Raw genomic sequence first — 21,036 nt, 5'->3', positions numbered from 1 at the left:
AGAGAAAAATGACAGTAACCGCGAGTTAAATTAAAATTTAAAACTCCAGGATTTCAAAGCGTATTACACATGACGATTCCATTATCTCTCATAAGGCTGTGGCTAAAAAGCTGCAGAAAGCCCCCAGGATTGTATCGAGCCACACTCATTGACCAACAGACATGTATCCTGTTACTGAGATCAGCAACAGCAGTCGCCACTCCACTACACCCAGAGGTCTATAAGAGGGGCTGGGAAGAGGGATCGGGGTGGATTTTTGGTGTCATGTTGTAGTCCCATATGTGCCTTCTTTTTGACACAGTGCAGAGCGTATGTAGTGATGGGCATCATGTATTTGAATCTGTGACCTCTCATATTGTCTATCCCTAGGGGTACTGCAAGCACATAATCTGATGTTATTGAAATATATACATTAGACTGCCTGTGTCTAGGAAAAAAAAAAGTAGTTGAGAGGATCTCTTTGGTGTTTAATGTGTTTGTAATGGATTGCCTTTAAGAGGCATTAGCTCATCCCTTTAAGAGTTATTCATATCTATTTCCACAGTCCACAGCCACACCAAAAGGTGTTCAAACCTCTGAGCTTGAGTGAAACGCAATCTTCGGGCTTTTATAATCTGAGCCTCTCTGTTGAATGAGCACAATGATAAACGTCAGAAATGTAATGGAGCGGAGGAAACCTGTCTTGAAAGTAGTCTCAAAGATGACATTTGCATCACAGAAAGTGGCACACAATAAGTCACATTCTGACTGAGGAATGCGCTGGTCAGAAATGTTGTGAATGATATTTTGCTGATTTTTGTGTAGACTTTTCTTTTGTCGTAGTAGTAGCGTAGCTTGGCACAGAGCATCGTCCCAGCTTCTCTGAGCGCTCGAGAACTCTCTGGACAATTGGAAGGGTAAAAGACCCACCACCTTCAAACCCCCATCCCCCATATCCATTCAAATGTGTTTTCCAGAGGCTGCTGGATGAGGAAAGGAGGAAAGCTAATTCGTCAATGATCTTTCTACTAATCCCCCACTCTTTGCCTGAAGGCGCTCAAGCTATGCATCCCTCCCCCAAACCCAGCCCCCCTAACAAATACACTCTCCCTCACACAGACACATTCAGAGTCTGCCTCAACACGTCCAGTGGGAGAAGATGAATGTAATAGGGTAGTTTGTAGTCTGCCACGGTGGTGTCCTGGGAGGAGTGCTTTTGCACTGACTGTGAATGAGAGCTAAAGAGTTTATTATAGTTTGGGGTGAGGTGTGGTGAGACAGGGCGGTGTCTAGGCTTTGTCTCGGGCTGTAAGAGGAGAACGGGATCTGCTAGGAGGAGTCACACTCAAACAGGAACTGCAGAGAATAGATGGAGTGAGCGAATGTTAGTGTGGACTCACTCCAATCATGCTGCAGGGCAGGAGGTGCCTTCGGAGCCTCCCAACAGGCGCAAGTGATCAGTCTCTCTCAGATCTTTGAGCAGGTTCTGGATACAGTTGGATTACTACTGAGAGGATACTATTCATGTACTTTCAAGTCTGGAGACTTTGAGCAGGTTTTCAAAGCTTGAACTGAGCTTGATCTGCAGCTATCAAATTTTTCTGCGGTTCGGCTTCAGCTTCATGGATACTTTGTGTGTGTGTGTGTGTGTGTACCTTTGAAGTGATTCAAGTTGTGAAGTACCCTGTTTAAATGCAAAGCATTTGTGAAATATGGGACATTTTTTTGTTCAAGTGGATTTGCCATGGATTCTCTGTTCATTTCGACTTGTCATTATGATAAGTATGTTTTACTCTATAGTTGAATAGAGTGCATGTGTGGCCTCAAAAACATAAAAAAGTCTATTTTTATACAGTAACTCTACCATACAAGTTGGGGGTTTTTATAGCTTTGAAAGATTTATACTTTTATTTTTATATTAGTCAACTTTGCTTTAAATATTACATTCCGGGTGTCTCCATTTCTCTCCAGTACAGGGAAATTATGATCGTGTATTGAAGTTTCCCAACAATCGATTGAGCATCTAGTCTTAGGTAGTTAATCTTAGGAGCCCAAGAGATAGAGATCAATGATGTCTTCTGTGTACAATGTTATCGGACAAACCGTTGCATGCAAGTCGATATCTCAACTCACTCCAAATAGTGCGAAGTTCTGTTAAAGATGACCAGCTCTGTCCTCTCTTTGAAGCCACTGTTTTCACTATATGAATTTATTGCTCATTATTTGAATTTATACAAATCCATCTAATCTGAAACCTCGCACTCTTGCATGCAATTAATCACTGTCTATTGTCGGAGCCAACTGATCTCCCGAGGCATAAAAGGGAGAACAAGCATTCACTTTCTTGCAAACTGGAGAATATTTATCTGCCACCAGCAGATGCAGAAAAGTTCTTATTCTTTTTTTATGCAAAAATATGCTGTAATAAAGCCAGCGCATTGCTTCCTGTAATTTTTTAGTTGTTTTCCATCAAGAGCCCCTTGCATCGCTGTAACTCAAGCATCTTTCACTTTAAAGCTGTATAGAGCTCCCACTTAAGTGCACACTTTAGGTTCGGTGTTAAGCAAGGTTCCTTGAACTTTAGAGTTCCTGAATTCTTGAATCTGCTCTACTGAGTTTAAACCTATGTGCTAGCTATTCCAATCCTTGGCTAATACTATCTATTTACAGTGCATATTTAACAGTATTTTTTCTTGTCTTCGCAGTTGCTGGTAAAGTTTCTCCTACCAGTTCAGATGCCCTCTTCAGTGTCCCGGTTCCTAGTACCACCTCCAGCCCGCCAGAAGTTTACCTCCCTGCCAACTTTAAGCTCTCCAACACACAGTTGGCCTTCTTTCTCCAAGAGAACCGAGTTCAACCATATGGCAGCCAACGTGGACACCCTCTTCAGCGTTCAGAAAGCTTTGTGGTCTTCCAGACCAAGGAGCTGCCTGCAATCAACATCTCACTTGGACCTTTCACCCAAGACCAGACGTTGTCAAAGGACCTACTGCAGCCGTCAAGTCCTTTGGACATTCCTGGAAGGCTGACTGTCAACTGGAAGGTCCGGGCTTTTATTGTACAGTCTAGAGTTTTTGCTAGTAACCCACTAGTTCAGGTGCTGTTCTATATCGCAGGACGGGACTGGGATGACTTCAAGGTTCAGGACAAGCTTCCATGTGTGAGGCTGCATGCTTTTAGAGATGTCCGGGAGATCAAAACTTCTTGCAGGCTTCAAGGGACTCTGGCGCAGTGCTTGGCCCAACTGGATCTCCCTTCCACTTGGTTTAATGTTAATGTAGCACCATTGGGTCGCAGAAAGTCCTCAGGGACAGATGGGCTTGAGTTGAGTGGAGAGACCCTTCAAGTAGAGCTTTACTATACCCTTCATGATCCAGACAGCAATGATGAATGTGGGGAGAGTTACCCACGCCGAGGAGGGGCATCCAGAGGGGAGAGCTCATCCCAACAACCCCTTCTCCGTATTGGGAGCATCAGTTTGTACCAGACCAGTCAGGAACAACTGGTGGTAGACAAACAGCTTGACAAGAACCTCTTTCTGAGGCTACCAGAGAGGCCATTAAAACCAGGAGAGACCCTCAACATCTACCTGCTCCTGGTCCCAAATTCTACTGTGGAGCAGTTTACACTCAAGTAAGTTCTTTTCTTATTTCTTATCCACGTATGCATGGTGTGTCCTAGCAGGGCTTATACCTAATAATAATCAAATTCTTCTTATTAAGTATAAGGTATTGCATACGCACTGCCATTTATGCATAGCAGTATGTATGCACCACGTCACGATTTATTCCTATGTCATTCATTGTCTCGATTTCTGCAAGCTCAAGAGAGTTGGAAAAAAAATCTCATTGACTCAGATTCCTTACAAGGTGAAAACTGATTTCCAAAAGACGAGACACAAGTCACAGAGGATCTAACTAAATCTCTAGTGGAGTGCCAGGCTTTAGGAGATTGTGAGAAGGATTCTGCTTTTCAAAGTAAAGACATAATGGGTATTAATTGACATCTGTTCAAATTAAATTTCTCATGAGCTTGACCCAGTTCTTGTCGAATTAGAGCCAAGGGGATATGAGGCATATTTCTCATCTGGCCTGTTTGTTTTATTTTATTTCCCATCGTCAACAGAATAAGAGGGTTATGGTTCTTGTGTAGTAAAGATATTCTTTAAATCCTTGAAGGCGGAGAACAATTAGCCTTTTTTCCCTTAGATGAGAGAAATGGGAGGGGAGGTAGGATATTAGCTGTTCTTTGAGGCATGTCGAAGGAACACTTCATAAACAGAGTCCCTCTAATTGTAATGGAAATGCACAGACTTCAGTTTAGAAATTCTCCATGAATTAATTAGGCTTCAATAACTCATTAACCTGAACAGAAGCAGGCAGAGCTGTGGTGTAGCCTTAGCAAGTATAGTTCATTGAGTTTTATCCGACATAGTCTGAACTTTAGTCTGTGTGTCTACAGAGTGGACCCATTTTTTTTTGTGAAATCATTATGGGCCAGAAGATGTTGCAGTGTGTGCAGTATTATATAGTTTTATGTAGGCTGTATTATTGTTAAACTTTATGAATTGCACCTGTACTGAAGAGTTGTCATTTTATTTATTGCATTGTCTTGGCATACTGACACCTAGTGGTGTGGATGCAGCATCACACTATGCCCTATTCGCTGTCAGATATTATTAATTTATTTAACAACCAAAAATGTCTCATAACAGGAAGTTTGCTGAAATAATATTCATCTGGATATGTTCTTAACAAAAGTGTCTAAATATTGTGACAAATGTGGGAAAATCTAAAAGTTTTTATTTGGCTCCTTTTTATATGATTGTACATGATTTAAACAGATTTTTCAAAAGTGCCGTTCAATTGTTTGTGTTTTATCTCATTTTTAATGAGATAAAAAATATTGAGTGCAAACAGCTCTCCCTTTGAAGACATATAAATCAATGTTATATGTCATACAGCCTTTAAAATAAAAGCCTGTTCAAATTACAGAGCAGATGTGGGCATATCACAGTGATGTTTCCAGATAGTGACAGAGTACATTGCTGCTTGTGACTACGAGCATCATGATCCATTTCCTAAACCTAATCCTCTTAAGGTTATGGCATATGTAGAGAATTATCCTTAGTTTGGAAGTGAAATCTGGAAGAGTTATCTTCATCCCGGGGCATTTTGGCAAAAAGTGCCATCAACTTGATTGATATTGTAAAGAAGCAGTTGCCTAATTTCTATTCCATGTCATGAGGGAATGATTTAATACCTTTTTGCCAACATAATATCTTTAATGAAAGTTCATCTGCAGTAGTTTTTCAGTTTGCTATGAGATTAAATTCCAAATAGTAAATCTCTCTGACCTCATACGTTTATGCACTCGTATTGGAGTTTTTGTGGTCCAATATGGGGGCATTAATTCTCCAAGGAAAAGCTGAAGAGCAATAAAAGCTCGGGCAAAAAGAAAGGAGATGAAAGTCTGAAGTTGAGAGCTCTGAGCCAGTCAACTCAATGGGAGGTGAATTAAACTGTGCTGGGAGCCAAAAGTTGAGGGATACAAAAAAAAAAAAAAAAAAAAAAAAAAAAAGGCTATTAAAGATGTAATAAAGGAACTCTTTAAATATGAATTAAGCTCAGCTGAAGTTGCCACCCACTTCACATTTCTTCCCACCATCAGGTTCCTTTCATTTTTCCTACAGTTTAAGACCTTCAACTGTTTTCATCTGTTATTTATAGAGATTGCATCTTAAAGGGATTAATCATGGAGAAATATGAAATTTTGGGTCGACAGTGTCGACCCCCTAGTCATCAGAGAGTAAAAATTACCAGCTCACCATTGTAGAATGATCATGAAAAACAGTGTGTTGTACATCTAACAACTGAGAAAAAGAAAAAAAATCACAATATTTGGGTCTGCCAGGGGGCTACTTCAGAGCTGTTGAGGCAATACAATATTGTTGTGAGTATCTTTTTAGCATTTAAATGTCTTTTAAATTAAATTGACTACATTAGTATGTGTACAATCGGTTTCCAGCAATTCAGACAAACAGATGTTGTGAGGCAAAAAATTGTGACAACATTCAATCACATGCCTACCCAAGAGGTCATGAAACAATTCTAAATATAATGTTTTCAAGCTGAATGTGGAGCTGTTGAATTGTACAAAGATAGAATAGTTGGCCTGTCACATTATTCCTTGTTCCTTGGCCAGAGTAGTTATCAGAATATGGTTAGTTAGTGATTATTAAGTTAGCATATTGGTGTGAATCTACAGACATGAATCATGTTCTGAAGAGCTGTTGCTATTATTTATCTCTACGGCTTGCAGATGATAAAATTGTTAAAACAACCTCTTAAATATGCATTGAATAAGTCCATATTTAAGGACGAGATCTTAGAGACAAGAGATCTTAGGTGGACTCCATCGATTTGAGCCAGCAAGCAACAACCCTATACTCCTTAGTAACCACTAAGCAGCAACAACTCAAAATAGCTTAGAAACTGCATAGCAACATTCTGAACACCTTAACAAAGCATTGTGGCAGTCAGATTGCACTTTTTATTCAAAGTCTGTATGCTAGGTCAAGTTCTGATCTCTATTTGCATTAGTTTTTAACCTTTTTTTCAAGCCATGAAAATAAATTGCATCCAAATTTCACATAAAGATTTGGATAGCAAACAGTGAAGCAATAATGAAAAAACAACATGCTGTTTCTTTATCAACACTTCATGGCAACGAAATGGTTCAAAAGGATTGCCCAACTCATCCTTGGCATACATATACAACACTGTAAGGCCTGGCATATGAAAGATAATCAGAAAAATTTAAATGGAACAGGTTATTGAACCTTTAGACAATAAAAATTTAAACAAAAACTTTTAAATGATACATCAGGCTTTTATGGCTCATGTAACATGATATACAAAATTCTTCAGAGGCCCAAAAAGAGCAAAAATATGCAATTTAATGCAGTTGCTGATATTTAAATGGCCCAAAAGTAAGGCCAGTCAGATCTGTATAACAGTATAACAGAATACTTGCATAAAATGCATATAATAACATAGTAAGATGATAGTAAGATGATAGTTTTAGTAAGATGATATTTCAATTATGTTATTATGGGGTGTAAAACATGTAATGCATTGCAATACAATGATGATTGAGAAATGCACAGATAAATGTTCCTCAAAAGGCTGATGTATTATTTTTGATACTCACATTTATCATGATTTTTTTTATATATCATTAAGTAAACCTAAGTTGCTTCAATCTAGTAAGTGTTCATCAATACATACTAAACATAATACATACTTTTACTTAAAGGCACTTAGCATGCTAAAAAAAGTATAGATTATCAATCAGACAATACAAGGCATGTTGTAAATAGTGTACAGTGGGTTTTGTAGCAAAGTTTTGATCACATAAATTTGCATATCAAATAAGATACAGTAGGCTTTATTGGGTTAATGAATTCTGTTATCATAGTCATTTGATCATGGCAGTATGCTGAGGATGAAACAATGTTTTCGGTATGTCTTTGTCATTGTTATCTTACCTCTTAGAGATTTCATAAATTATATTCAAGAACTGGCGTCCATTGTCTGAATATGCCAGAAATGATGGAGATTAACATTAACATTAACATTTGTGTATCACAGCATCCTAATGAGAGGAGAGTGATCGCATGTTTCAGCTAGAGCTCACATCCATCTATGACAAGATAAACGATATATGAGAGGACAGTAACTTTTAAAGGTATACAAGAATGCCATTAGAGACTAGAGAGCGGCTGCAAGACACAAAACAATCCATGAGTTATCATGATGTTTGTAGCAGAGGGTGAAGGTTATGAAAGCACATGTATTCCAATTACTCCAAGGAAGGTTTAGTCCTCTCAAAAAAAACGACATTGCCTGAAGGTCGTGTATCATCGCATTATGTTCTATAGCTCATTGTGTTCAGTGAGCCCTATTCTCCCCACGCTTCTTATAGGATGTGTCATTGCTGTCGCCATGTCTGATTGGGCGACTCAACGAGGTGTCACCTCAACGCTGCTATGCTCTGCTGGTCAGCCACATCTGGACTCGTCACACTCGCTCTCGTCAACGAAGTAATGCACCCACAATGCTCCATTTCAAGGCCCACTGACATTGTCCACTGCTGACCGCACCCATGGTCTCACATTTTTATAGCCATCCCTTTGTTTTTTACTTCTTCCATAAAATAGTTTAATTAAACACACCACCTGTGCGAGCATTCACCTCAAACTTGTGGTTATTTGTGCCTTATGAGGAAACGTTTAACAACAGATAATTAGCACTGGGGAAGCGACTTTGCTACACATAATTGAAAGTGGTTAAGCAACAGGCAAGTGGCTGGCTACATTTTCAAGCTGTTAACCACTATATTGAAGCTGTTTAAACAAGCATTTATTCTAAGTAATTATTTATTCTACTTAAATATATACATTTCATGTAATGAAATAAATCAGAGCAATATTTATCCAACTCAAAAATGGCTGAAACTTGACAAATCAAATACTAATAAGTTGCTTCACATAAAATTTTAATTGGCATGAAATGAATTTCACCCTCTCATCTGTTTTATAAATGCATGTTATAGTTCTAATTGTAAAAGATTCATCCATGCATGTTTTATTTTTTAGCTTGTTTTACCTTGTTTGATCAAAATGTGAAAACTCCGTCATCTGGTGAAAATGGCAGACTTCTCTCTGGAGAGATACAATATATTGGGCTTCTGCAAACATTTAGTCCACTTAAACGTAGCCCATACACATCTGTAATTTCAAAATCTAGTCAAGAAACAACATAGAAACAAGTCCCAGCCCTACATTCTTTTTTTCCATAATCCATTATATTCAATTGTTCATCACAATATAGAATAAGAGATCTGTCGCTGCTTCTGTTTCATTGAATACAATATCATGCAAGGACTCAAAATAAATTATTTTTCTGATCCAAACAAACCAATTCACTAAAAAAAATTGGGATGGGGAGCATTTTTGATTATTGCCTCATTTTCTTTATAAGTAACGCTGTGTTCACAATGAAACAACGAGATTGTAGAGATTTGACAGAACATCAATTACTACGATGAGACAAGCTAAATTAACGGAAGAAGAATGAAGAAGAAATCATTTACATGAAAGGTCTTTTTGCCTGTAGACTTTTTTTTTTTTTTCAATGATTTTGTTAGAACTAAATATATTGAACTTTTTAAATACTGTCTGTAACATTTAGGAACTGCTAATCGACAGTTTGAAATGCGACATGACATTTATTATACTCGGAGGAGAAAGGTCTCTTGTTCTCTCCTGCGCCTTATCCTTCAGAAGATAAATTTAAGTGCTAAAACAGACAGATTTCAGTCAAAAGCAGTCATCATCCTCTCTTTTCACATACTTGAGGAAAGGCTGAGTGTCCCACCTCCTGCATACCGCCAAACTTACACAGATTCAGCACACAAGGTCAGGTGCATTTACCTAACTCTCCTTTAGATCATACCAAGGCCTTCTGATTTACTGTATATCACATATAAAATTACTCAATGAGCTTAAGGGCATGTTAACTTAAGCAACAATTTTCAAGACCTTGGTGTTTGGTATTCTAATGTTGTCTGTAGAGAAATTAATTCAGAGCTTTGCTCAAATAAAACTTGTATAAAGCAACACAACTGCTGTCACCTGAGGATGCCACTTAATTTTATGTTTGCAATAGCAGTATTGGCAAATCAGTACGGTTTACTTGCCAAGATCTTTTGCTCATAAAACATGGCCGTCTGTGCCGCCAAGGATTATATCATTACAGCAAATTGGTCATGCAGCACCATTCTGTCAAAGTCAATTGAAATCTTACTGCGCTAAATTTACGACACTTTCTTCCCCGCTTGGTTAAGTCTGAACAAGATAGAAGCTAAACGCTTCTCACCACACTAACCAACATATGTTTGACTGTTGTGATGATGCAGAAACAGATTTTTAAATTGACCTCATGCAAATACATCACAGTCAGATCAAATACAGTTTCCGTTTTCTCAGATACACAACCAAAGACATAAAAGTTAGCTAGATTCGGTTTTTTTATTTTTTTTTTTTTTTTAAATAGTGTACATTGCACTGTAATATACTGTGCATGTGACCAGCAGGAACTTCTTCAGTGCCAAAAGCAAAGCTTTTAGCTTATCCACACTTTGTTGGCACACAAACTGTTGTGTATAACAGCCACAAACATGTCACTCTTAGGGACCCTTCTAAATCTTAAAATGACAAATTTTACACCCTATGGTCTTGTGGACCATGAACACATACAGTCAGAGGTCGAGGAAACAAGTAATTGTGCCATTTGGAAAGGGTTAATGCTAATTGCACTGTTTTACACAGAATGAAGTAAAACCCATCTTTTTAGCTAGTCTGGAATACACAGAAGAAAAAAAAAGCCAGCTTGCCCATGCTGTGAGACATTCTTAGGCTGGTTTAAGATTGAATTAAAAAGGGAATTTTGTAGTATTTAACTCATGTGGGTTATCTTTGATGTTATCTCAATGAAGGCATATTCCCATATATATATATATATATAGAGAGAGAGAGAGAGAGAGAGAGAGAGAGAGAAGATTAGCCTATATACGTTTTTTTTTATTTTTTTTTATTATTATTGTTTTTTTGTTTGTTTGTTTTTTTACAATTCAGCATTTTTTTTCTTCCACTCCAACTTCCTGTTTCTTTTTACTCCAACTTCCAGGAAATATGGTAACACAGGATAGAACTGCGTTCTACAAGTAATTTAATGGGGTCTTTAAAGATCGACCTAAATAAATATTGTTGAAAGCTTTAGCTTACCAAGGAACTTGCCAGAGAGTAGAGTCATTATAGCTAAAAAGAAACAGTTCAATTCTGCAGTGAATTTTGGCATGTGCTTATGTACTGCAATCAAGCTGTTATTCTGACTGCGAACCTTCCTAAAGAACACTTCCTGTTGAATAATTAGTTAATCTGTCATGAAATTGATATTACACAAATCTAGTCTTGTACTGCCAGTAGCTGATTGTTTCAGTATCACTAAAGAAATCCATTCATCTCTGCTACATTCTGACAGTGTGATGCGTACAGCTACTGTGGTTGAGGTTAAAGTCTGTACATATTCTGTTATATAACTTTTTCTTTTTCCAGTTTAATATTCATGCAACTGTAATAAAGGTTGGTAGGTAAACATTTGTGTTTGTTTGAGTGTCCCCACCAGCCCAATGCTGCAACTTGATGTGTGCTTGCTGTTTTGCATTGTGTCCTTGAGGTCCACAAGACCATAGGGTGTCCAATCTGACATTTTAAGTTTCAGAAGGGTGCTCATAAGCACCCCATTGTGGCCACTATGTGCCTTTGATGTAACCTTTTGCTGATGCTGGCTCCACAGCAGACACCTACCTAACAGTTTATGCAGCATTAAGTCACTAAAACATGACCACGAGAACTTAGGGATGTGGGACAGGGCCTAAGTCTGTTAATGAACACCCTTTAATTAATGCACCAAGGGCACACAACAGCACACATTAACCTCTACTCTAAAGATGACTTTGCAAAGAAGACTCGTTTTCTATTCTATCAGTGTAGCTTCCCAAATAGTCAATCATTTCAAAACTGTCATTTTAGTATTATTTATATACTGTATTACTATATTATATATTTTTTATAATATTTTCTATACTATATTATATTTACCTTTTATTTTTATGTTTTCATATGTTTTAATTTTAAACATTTAGTAATTTTGTTAAGTGCTTCTGTCATTTTATTTTTTACATTTATTGTTAAAAAATATTGTATTGTGTGTGATTGCTCAGTGTTAACCTTCATGAATGCAGTCAGAATTTACATACGTTCTCAAAAGGTAGGGCCCTATAATTTCCATGTTTCAGAATGATGGAAAAAAATAACAGAATTCAGTCAAAAAATTACATTTACTAGTGTACGGAATGTCCCAGGATTTGGGTCTGTAGACTTTATCAAGTCATGATGTGGACTAGTCTCTGTGAATATTTGTTGTAGTTTTTTGTCATTTTAATACTTCAATTTATTAAACTTATTATTGTATAATATATAATATATATATTCAATATTTTTACTTCAATAATTTTTTTTTTACAGTTTTAGCAACATCATAAAACTGTCTTGAAAAACTAATGAAAATACCTTTATGCAACCATCTGGGAAAACATGAATGGTAAATGAGTGGTTTAGCAAAGCTTATTCACCATTTTTTCCCAAACCATCCACATTTTACAACAATCACAGCCTGTCTATCATGCAGAAGTCTTTGGCTCCCAGCAGAGAAGGGACAGCACTGTCCCCTCCCACTCCTGGTAGCTGCTCAACATCATCTACCATTACCGCAGCAAGAGGGACTCTGAGTACAATAGGCAGTTTCAACCCATTTTTGCCTGGGTGTTTTCTATCGACTGGTTTCTTAAGCTCCCTGAAGCTATTTCATTTTCATGTTTTTGATCTTGCGTTTTTGTGCAGATCAATACAATCTCAAAAGAAGCCTTCTAAGCCCCCAAACCCCCTTCTTCACACTAGAAGAAGAGGTCTGTGCCTCCCATGTCTTTACAACAATTGTTTTTTCTTCAATATCTCAGGAGGATCTAAGGCGCAAATTTCTGGGTGCTGTTACAAAATACTTCCAGTCATTTTATCACCTATTCAAACTCATTTTGCTGTCACACAAATTACATAAAATTGTGCTTATAATTTATCCTCTATTCCATGGCACTGTTCTGTTGACACAAACAATGGCATGCAATGTTGCATGCAGTGCCAAGAAGAATTGCTCATTGGCTGAGAGTCCAAATCATTACATGTACTAGCAGATAGATCCCACAAATTCATTATCTTATATGAATACTAGACTGTGCCGGCGAGCAGTGGTGTGTGTGTGTGTGTGTGTGTGTGTGTGTGTGTGTGTGTGTGTGTGTGTGTGTGTGTGTGTGTGTGTGTGTGGGTATATGCTTATATCAGACGGGGGTGGATGCATGCTAAAGGTGACATTATAAATGCATTTTCCCTCCTAGTGCTGGCACAGAGTATAAAAATGAATGCAAATATATAGAGATCTCCTGTTACATGCCTGTGCTGATGACACTCTTGAACTTGGGCCCCCTTATTGGTGCATTAGAATCGCCTGTGTGATAAATGCTCTCTGCTGTGTGATATAGATGGATGTCATTGAGCCGAGATGGTTGGATATTCATACATGTCTCTGAGGTGGTCTCTTTATTAGCCAATTATCAAAGACTAAAAGGTCACACAGTGGATTTTTTTTTCTTTTCTTTTTTTTCTTCTGCTGTAGTGCTTGTCGAAAGGGCATGTTGATTAGAAAGCCTGTGGTAGGTGTTTGCTTATGTTAGTAAAGATCACTTCGTTTATTCTGGTGATTACCATGGTGTTACTCTACGCCAAGCCATCCAGCTGGTAATTGTAACACTGCAGGATATTTTTTCATGATTGAATTCATTATGACTCATTGCAGGCCCACACGGAAACTGCTCCCGCAAACTCTGTAGACCTCATCAGAATTGGGACTCTAATCATTCAAAGTCCTCCACATCATCCTCCTTTTCTTTTTGTTTGGTATATATTGTAACATTTAATTATGCTTCCATCTATTAATAGATTTTAGTTATTATAGACACTATATTTCATTTGACAAAAAGTTAATGAACAACATTCATCAATCATATGTGGCTCAAAATAAACACTTTTCAGAAATAAATTTAATTATCCAAGATAAACTTTGGTGCTGGGCGGATGCACACTGATAGAGATGCATTCTTATCAGCTGTATGTATATTCTGGCTGCATTCATGTAGGTCAACACTGAGAAACTGCAGACATGAAATGTTTATGTACTTGCGTACAATTTTCTGGCAACTAAATTAAACAATTCTGAGGAAAATAAAGCCTATCTATCAGGATAGATGTCATAATTTACTCTGAATACAAGTAAGACTGTCCAGGACCAGTTTGTTTGTACTATTGGATGTTGATTATTCAGTCAATGGAATATTGAAAATACATCTGTCCAAACTATTTCCAGAGGATGAGCAACTTTGGAAAACATGAGTTGTGAGAATGTCTAACAAAGGACCTTAGGACTACCTTTTGAACAGTCTGTATTTGTATGCGGGACAGCCTTGTTTTCTGTGTTGACACATACAGTATTACATTAAAAAGGATACATAATTTATGAAAATTCTCTTTCTGGTCATTTAAAGTGCCCTAGAATGATGCAAAAATAACTTTTAAATACCCCCTGACTCTCCAACTAGTGAATCTGAGCCATTTCCACTACTGGAGAGACATGATTATGCAGTAGCTATATGTAATACAGTAGTGAAGATTTCTGATTTGATTTTTAATAGTCTTGGATTAGATTACAGTGAAGATATTATGTGCTGTTGCATTGTCTATTGGTGTGGTGAGTATCAGTTTAAACTGCAGACAGTGAATGAGACTAAAGGGAAGTAATTGGAGTACATTACAGTAATTACTCTGACACTGACATACTGTCCTGCAGTCTGAACAACTCTACTCAGACAGGTCCTTCCTTCCTCTGTGTCCTCTTAACACACACACACAATCCTCATGGTGGTTCGCCTGGGGCCCGAAGATAAGGCAGTCTTATGTGCAGCTGTAAGAGTCAGGACTTACACCCCGGGCTCTGGGCACCACTGCATTCCCCCTCATACACACAGATATGTAGGTATACACACATGCACACACCTTTACCAATTACCTATTAAAATGCGGACATAGTTGTGGCCTCTTTCAAGCCATGGGTTATCCCACTGCATATACAGCAGATTTACCTATATAAAGATATTAATGTAATATTTTAAATATTAAATTAGTTAATATTGCTGACTTACCCAAACCACAACTTAAACCCTGATTTTTGCAATGTTAGAATTAAAAGAAAAAAAAAATTAAGACATCTTGACAATGATATGTCACTGTGTACAACACAGAACTGACTAAAAAATTCTATATTTATTTTTGAAATTCTGAATATTTATACTTATACCTATAATTGCATAATATCGTACATTCATATGATATTATGATATTATAATGTAATATTTATAATATAGATATAAGTAAGTAAGTCATGGCAACATTTTTTTTTTTTTTTTTTTACAATAACTTTAATAATATAACTAATTTCAGCTTTATTTTTAAAATATACTTTATTATTATATATATATATTATTATATTATTATTATATTATTATTATTTATATTTTATATATATTTTATTTCTCTTAGAGTAAATATTGTATTTGGATAAGCTGAATAGTAACTGATTACATGTAATTTGGATTACACAATCACATAAAAAATGTAGTACTTGTAATTAAATTATATTACATTTTAAAATGGTCATATTCAGATTCGAGTTACTCTTATGGGTTACATGATCACAAATTATTCACACAATGGCAGTAAATTACTTGTATAATTTATTGATTCTCTCTAATTCTTTATCTGTTTTAAATATTTCCTTTTCATGGAATGGATATATAAACATCATGTAAATTAATTTGTGATCCATGCTTCCAAATTTAGGCGCAAAATGTAAAAGTTTGATTTAATTAATTCATTTTAATTTTACGTTTTTGTGATTTAATTAATTATTATAATTTTATCAACTCATAAACCCTCTGCAGTTTATTTACCCTAGTTTAAGGAATTACATGATGTTGATAGCAAAGAATGGAAATTTCCTATTCAAATCTATAAACAAATTAATCTAAAAGTAATCCAAAAGTAGTCAGAATACATTACCTAAAATTAGTAACATTGTGTAATTTGTAATCAGTAACAGATTACAATTTGTAGTAATCTACACAGCACTGGATATTCATAACAATTTCAAGTTGATATTCAATAGTAGAGTCAGCAATATGAGGTTCAAAGACGGTGATGCCTACAAATCTGCAGAAGACAAGCTTTCAAACTGTCTCTGTCATAAAGGTGTAATAATCACAAGCTACAAACTGTCCACACACCCTCAGTGCAAATCAAGAAGTGCTGTTGTTATAAAAACAAGTGCTGTATTTCTCACACTCGTACAGTATCCACTATCCAGCTTTGCTGGAGCATGAGGGTTGTGTCCAGTCCTCTGGGAGCTGATGGATGAGACCCCTCATACTCACAGCTTCCCTGTAGCTACAGCACTGCGACTGCAACACTGCCTCTTACACTTCACTTTCATTTCTTTTCTTTTTCATCTTTACCAGCTTCTTTTGTGGGGTACATACACTTGCCTAAGAGGCCTCTCACTGTGACATAAATGAATTTCGCAATTAAAAGGGCATAAAGGAAATATTATGATCATTGTAATTCAGCGTTTCATGTTGTGGGGCACTGATAAATATAATCATACCAATTTAAGGCGGAAAGATTAGCGGAATACATTTATTTATGTCGTTTTTGTAATTATAACGCATTAAAATGCTTTAATTTCCTGCACAGAAGATGAAAGTTGTTATTTTCTTTATTTCTTTTTCCCTGATAGAAGTGAGTATGTGCACATGTATCCAAACAGTTCAGTCCTTATTTGCATGTTTCTGTGCATGATTACGTTATACATTTGAAGTCAACATGAAACAGCTTTCGCATTTGTTTTGCTTCTGTAGTGTGAGGTATTAACAAGTGAAATATTATTAAAGGAGAAAGAGAATTAGATCTTGAAAAGTTGTCTCTAAGTGACTTGTGGCACAAACATCTTTAGTTACCAATGCCATTGTGGAAATGTCAATCATGATTAATTTATTCCATGATCTTATTTTCAAATAACAGGTGATTAAAATGATTAAATGAGTATTTGATTGGTCATGTGATATTAAATTTTTTGCTGTCATATGAGGGCGAACCACATGTGCAAAAAAACATGTACATGATTGTATTAAAACTAAAATGTATGTAGAAATGTCTTCATTTAGTAAAAATACTATAATTTGAAACATGTAATTGAATTAATTCAGATGAAATTCATTAATTTTGAGATTACTTTTTACAACTCTACACTCTTGCTATTTAATAAATGAGGCAGATTTTTCTCTTTTTTCGCCCTTTTTAGTGAATTTTAATCGTATTTTAGGTTTGTAACATTTTGTGGATTAAATTAATCAAGAGTGACAGTAAAGTAATTTATAATGTTGCAGATGTTTAATATATGCATATGACTGATAAATGCATATCAGAGTGATATAAATTGCATATATTAGAGTCATTTCTGATTGACTGGACTGGAAATTGGAAATTCAGCTTTAACATCACAGGAATAAATTTTAAATCTATTCAAATGTGAAATATTATTTGGTAAACATTATGTGAAATATAATACTGTTTTTACTGTATTTTTAATCAAACTTTTGACTGGTTACATATGGTCATTGCATTATCCATTGTGACACATTTGTTGACTACTACACCACAGATTAATAGAAATGTAATTCACAGTAAGTCTGCCACACTGTGCTTCACACTGTGTTTTTGTAAGTAGGTGCATAGAGTCATCAAGGCTGCAGCAGGCGATGGCTGTGTGAAACCACTGTTAAATAGCTCTTCACATCAAATGGTATTAAACTCAGAGGCAGTGCTTTCAAAAAACTCTGATCCAACCCCAAAATTCGGTTCTTCACCTTAACCTGTAAAAACACATTATCACCTTGGCTCACAAATCTTTTACACACTCGAACTGAACCTATGCTCTTAACATAGAAGCTTTCATAACAAAGAAATGGTTAGAATAACAACTGGAAGCAAATGAATGTTGCCCTAGATATGGCTGTCTGCTCACTTTAATATATTTATGCCAATAGATGATCACACGGTGCTGCTGATCTCTGCCACCCTGAGGCATGGCAAGCGTTCCTTTAAATAGATTTTTGTCAGTTCAATGGTACTGTAAATAGACTATATAAAATGTATATTCTTCCCAGTACTTCGTAACTTTGCCTGCCAAAATGGTGATATGCCATGTACAGACCCCTGGGGCATTCCCCATATCTCTCTTCATTTTAGTGCCAAAGTATTCACCTGTAAAATATGGAGAAAAAAGAAAAGTGCAGTGATCCTATGTGGACATAATATTATTCCAATCTTATCTGCAAGCACTTCCAGCTGAAGGTGTACTACACTTCAATTAGAAGTATCAGTTTAAGTTTCCAGTATTTTTGACACTTCAGTTCTGTGACATTCAGGCAGGAATATGTTGTTTAATATTTCCTTTTTTCAGAATCAGAATTAGAATCAGAAAGTGCTTTTGGCATGTATGCTTGTGCATACAAGGAATTTGTTTTAGTGACATAAGCTTCCAGTACACAGAGACAACAACAACACACAGACAAAAAAAAAAGACAAATATTGCAAAATAAATCGGAAAATAAATAAATTGTATGAACAGTTGTTCTATAGATGATAATGGAATAGAACAGAGTGAGATGCAGGGATGTACTAGGATGGAGGGGTAACAAATAAATATAAGGATATTGCACATTTTTATTGCATAAGTGGGGAACATTTAACTGTTCATGAGCTAGATTGCCTGGGGGAAGAAACTGTTCTTGTGCCTGGCTGTCCTGGTATTTGTGGCTCTGAAGCGCTGGCCAGATGGCAAAAGTTCAAAAAGGGGGTAACTTGGATGTGAGGGATCCAGAGTGATTTTCTGAGCCCCTTTCCTCACTCTGGATGTATACAGTTCTTGAAGGGTGGGCAGGGGAGCACCAATAATCCTTTCAGCAGTCCGAACCATTCTCTGTAGTCTTCTGATGTCTGATTTTGTACCTGAACCAAACCAGACAGTTATTGAAGTACACAAGTTTCAGCAGCTCCTGTGGCAGGCTAAACTTCCTCAGCTGGCGAAGGAAGTACAACCTTTGTTGGGCCTTTTTAACAATGGAGTCAATGTGATTGTCCCACTTCAGGTCCTGAGAGATGTTGGTTCCCAGGAATCTGAATGACTCCGCAGTGCTGTCTATGATGGTGAGTGGGAGGGAGTGCAGGGGGGTTTCTCCTGAAGTCCACTATCATCTACACTGTTTTGAGAGTGTTCAGCTCCAGGTTGTTAAGACTGCACCAGACAGCCAGCTGTTCAACCTCTTGTCTGTAAGCAGACTCGTCACCGTCCTGGATGAGACTGATGACTGTGGTGTCATCTGCCAACTTTAGGAGCTTGACAGAGGGGTCTTTTGAGGAGCAGTCGTTTGTTTTCATGTGGAAGATTGTTGGTGTGATATGAAATCTTTGAGGTGTACCAATGTTGGTGGAGCGGCTGTTTGACATGAATTTCCCCAGTCTCACTAGCTGTTGCCTGTTTGTCAGAAAGCTGGTGATCCACTGACAGATAGAGCTAGGAACAGAGAGCTGGGTCAGTTTGGTCTGGAGGGTGATGATGGTGTTGAAAGGCGAACTAAAGTCCACAAACAGGATCCTCACATAAGTCCCTGTTTTATCCAGATGTTGCAGGATGAAGTGCAATCCCATGTTGATTGCATCATCCATGGACCTGTTTGCTCGGTAAGCAAACTGGAGGGGGTCCAGTAAGGGTCCAGTGATGTCCGTCAGATAAGCCAGAACCAGATTTTCAAATGACTTCATGACGTCAGACATTAGAGCCACAGGTCTGTAGTCATTAAGTCCTGTTATCTTGGGTTTTTTTGGAACAGGGATGATGGTGGAGCGTTTGAAGCAGGAGGGCACTTCACACAACTCCAGAGATCTGTTGAAGATCTGTGAAAAGATGGGGGCCAGCTGTTCAGCACAGGTTTTCAGACAAGCTGGTGTAACATCATCTGGGCCTAAAGCTTTTCTTCTTTTGTTCTTCCTGAAGACCTGGCGCACAACATCCTCACTGATTTGAAGAGCAGGAGGTGGGGAGGGGGGATTGCAGGAGGTGTTAACGTTGTGTAGGGAGATGGTCAGAATGGGTGTGGAGGGTTTCAAATCTACAATAAAACTCATTCAGGTCGTTAGCAAGTTGTTGATTCGCCTCAGTGCATGGTGTCTTGTAGTTTGTGATGGCTCTCAGCCATTTCCACATTGAAGTTGAGTCATTGGAAGTGAACTGATCTTCCAACTTTTTAGCGTAGGTCCTTTTAGCCTATCTAATCTCTTTGTTCAGTGTGTTCATGGCCTGATTATACAAGACTCCCCATTTCTGTAGGCAATATCTTTGGCCTGACGAAGATGTCTGAGTTTTGCTGTAAACCATGGCTTATCATTGTTAAATGTTAAATAAGTCCTGGTAGTAATACATATATCCTCACAGAAACTAATATAGGATGTTACAGTCTCTGTGAGTTTGTACAGATCGGTGGTAGCAGCTTCAAAAACACTCCAATCAGTGAGGTCGAAACAGGCTTTTAAAGCACACTCTGTTTCACTGGTCCATTTCTTTACAGTCTTTACTACAGGTTTAGCAGATTTAAGTTTTTGCCTGTAGGTTGGTATAAGATGAACCAGGCAGTGATCAGACAGCTCCAAAGCTGCTCGTGAAACAGAGTGATATGCATCCTTTATTGTGGTGTAACAGTGATCTAGTATGTTACTGTCTCTGGTGGGACATGTAACATGCTGTCTGTATTTTGGCAGTTCACGGGAGAGATTGGGTTTATTAAAGTCCCCAAGAATGATTAAAACAGAGTCCAGGGTGTTGTTGTTCTATCTCTGTGATCTGATCAGCCAGTTTCTGTAAAGACAGGCTCACATGCGCATACAGAGGGATGTAAACACTCACAAGAATGAACGAGTGAAACTCCCACGGCGAATAGAAAGGCTTGCAGTTAACAAAGAGCACTTGTAGATCTGAACAGCACATCTTCTTTAACACAGTTACATCTGTACTCCAGCGTTCATTGATGTAAAAGCATGTCCCCATTGATTCTGCATCGCGATTTGCTCTAAACTGCTGAAAGCCAGGCAGATGGAGCTCGCTGTCTGAAATGGCATCATTCAGCCAGGTTTTCGTGAAACACAGAGCAGCAGAGTGT

General features: G+C 37.4%; 1 protein-coding gene across 2 annotated transcripts in view; it reads left to right on the top strand.

The window, feature by feature from the left end:
- tmem132e (transmembrane protein 132E) overlaps positions 1–21,036 on the top strand; it is a 337,170-nt gene that overhangs the window by 254,295 nt on the left and 61,839 nt on the right. Inside the window, exons 1-2 of one of the 2 annotated variants that reach the window (XM_042724908.1) lie at positions 1,095–1,761; positions 2,685–3,612. In XM_042724908.1, the coding sequence (XP_042580842.1) occupies positions 1,692–1,761; positions 2,685–3,612 (998 nt within the window). In that variant the 5' untranslated portion in view covers positions 1,095–1,691. Of the gene's footprint in view, positions 1–1,094; positions 1,762–2,684; positions 3,613–21,036 lie in introns of those variants that run through there. The other variant, XM_042724909.1, reaches the window with a different exon arrangement.

Source organism: Cyprinus carpio, chromosome B5 (genome assembly GCF_018340385.1).
Source record: "Cyprinus carpio isolate SPL01 chromosome B5, ASM1834038v1, whole genome shotgun sequence".
NCBI lineage: Eukaryota > Metazoa > Chordata > Actinopteri > Cypriniformes > Cyprinidae > Cyprinus > Cyprinus carpio.
The sequence above is the reverse complement of the archived record's forward strand: the minus strand, read 5'-3'. Positions and strand labels throughout refer to the sequence as shown.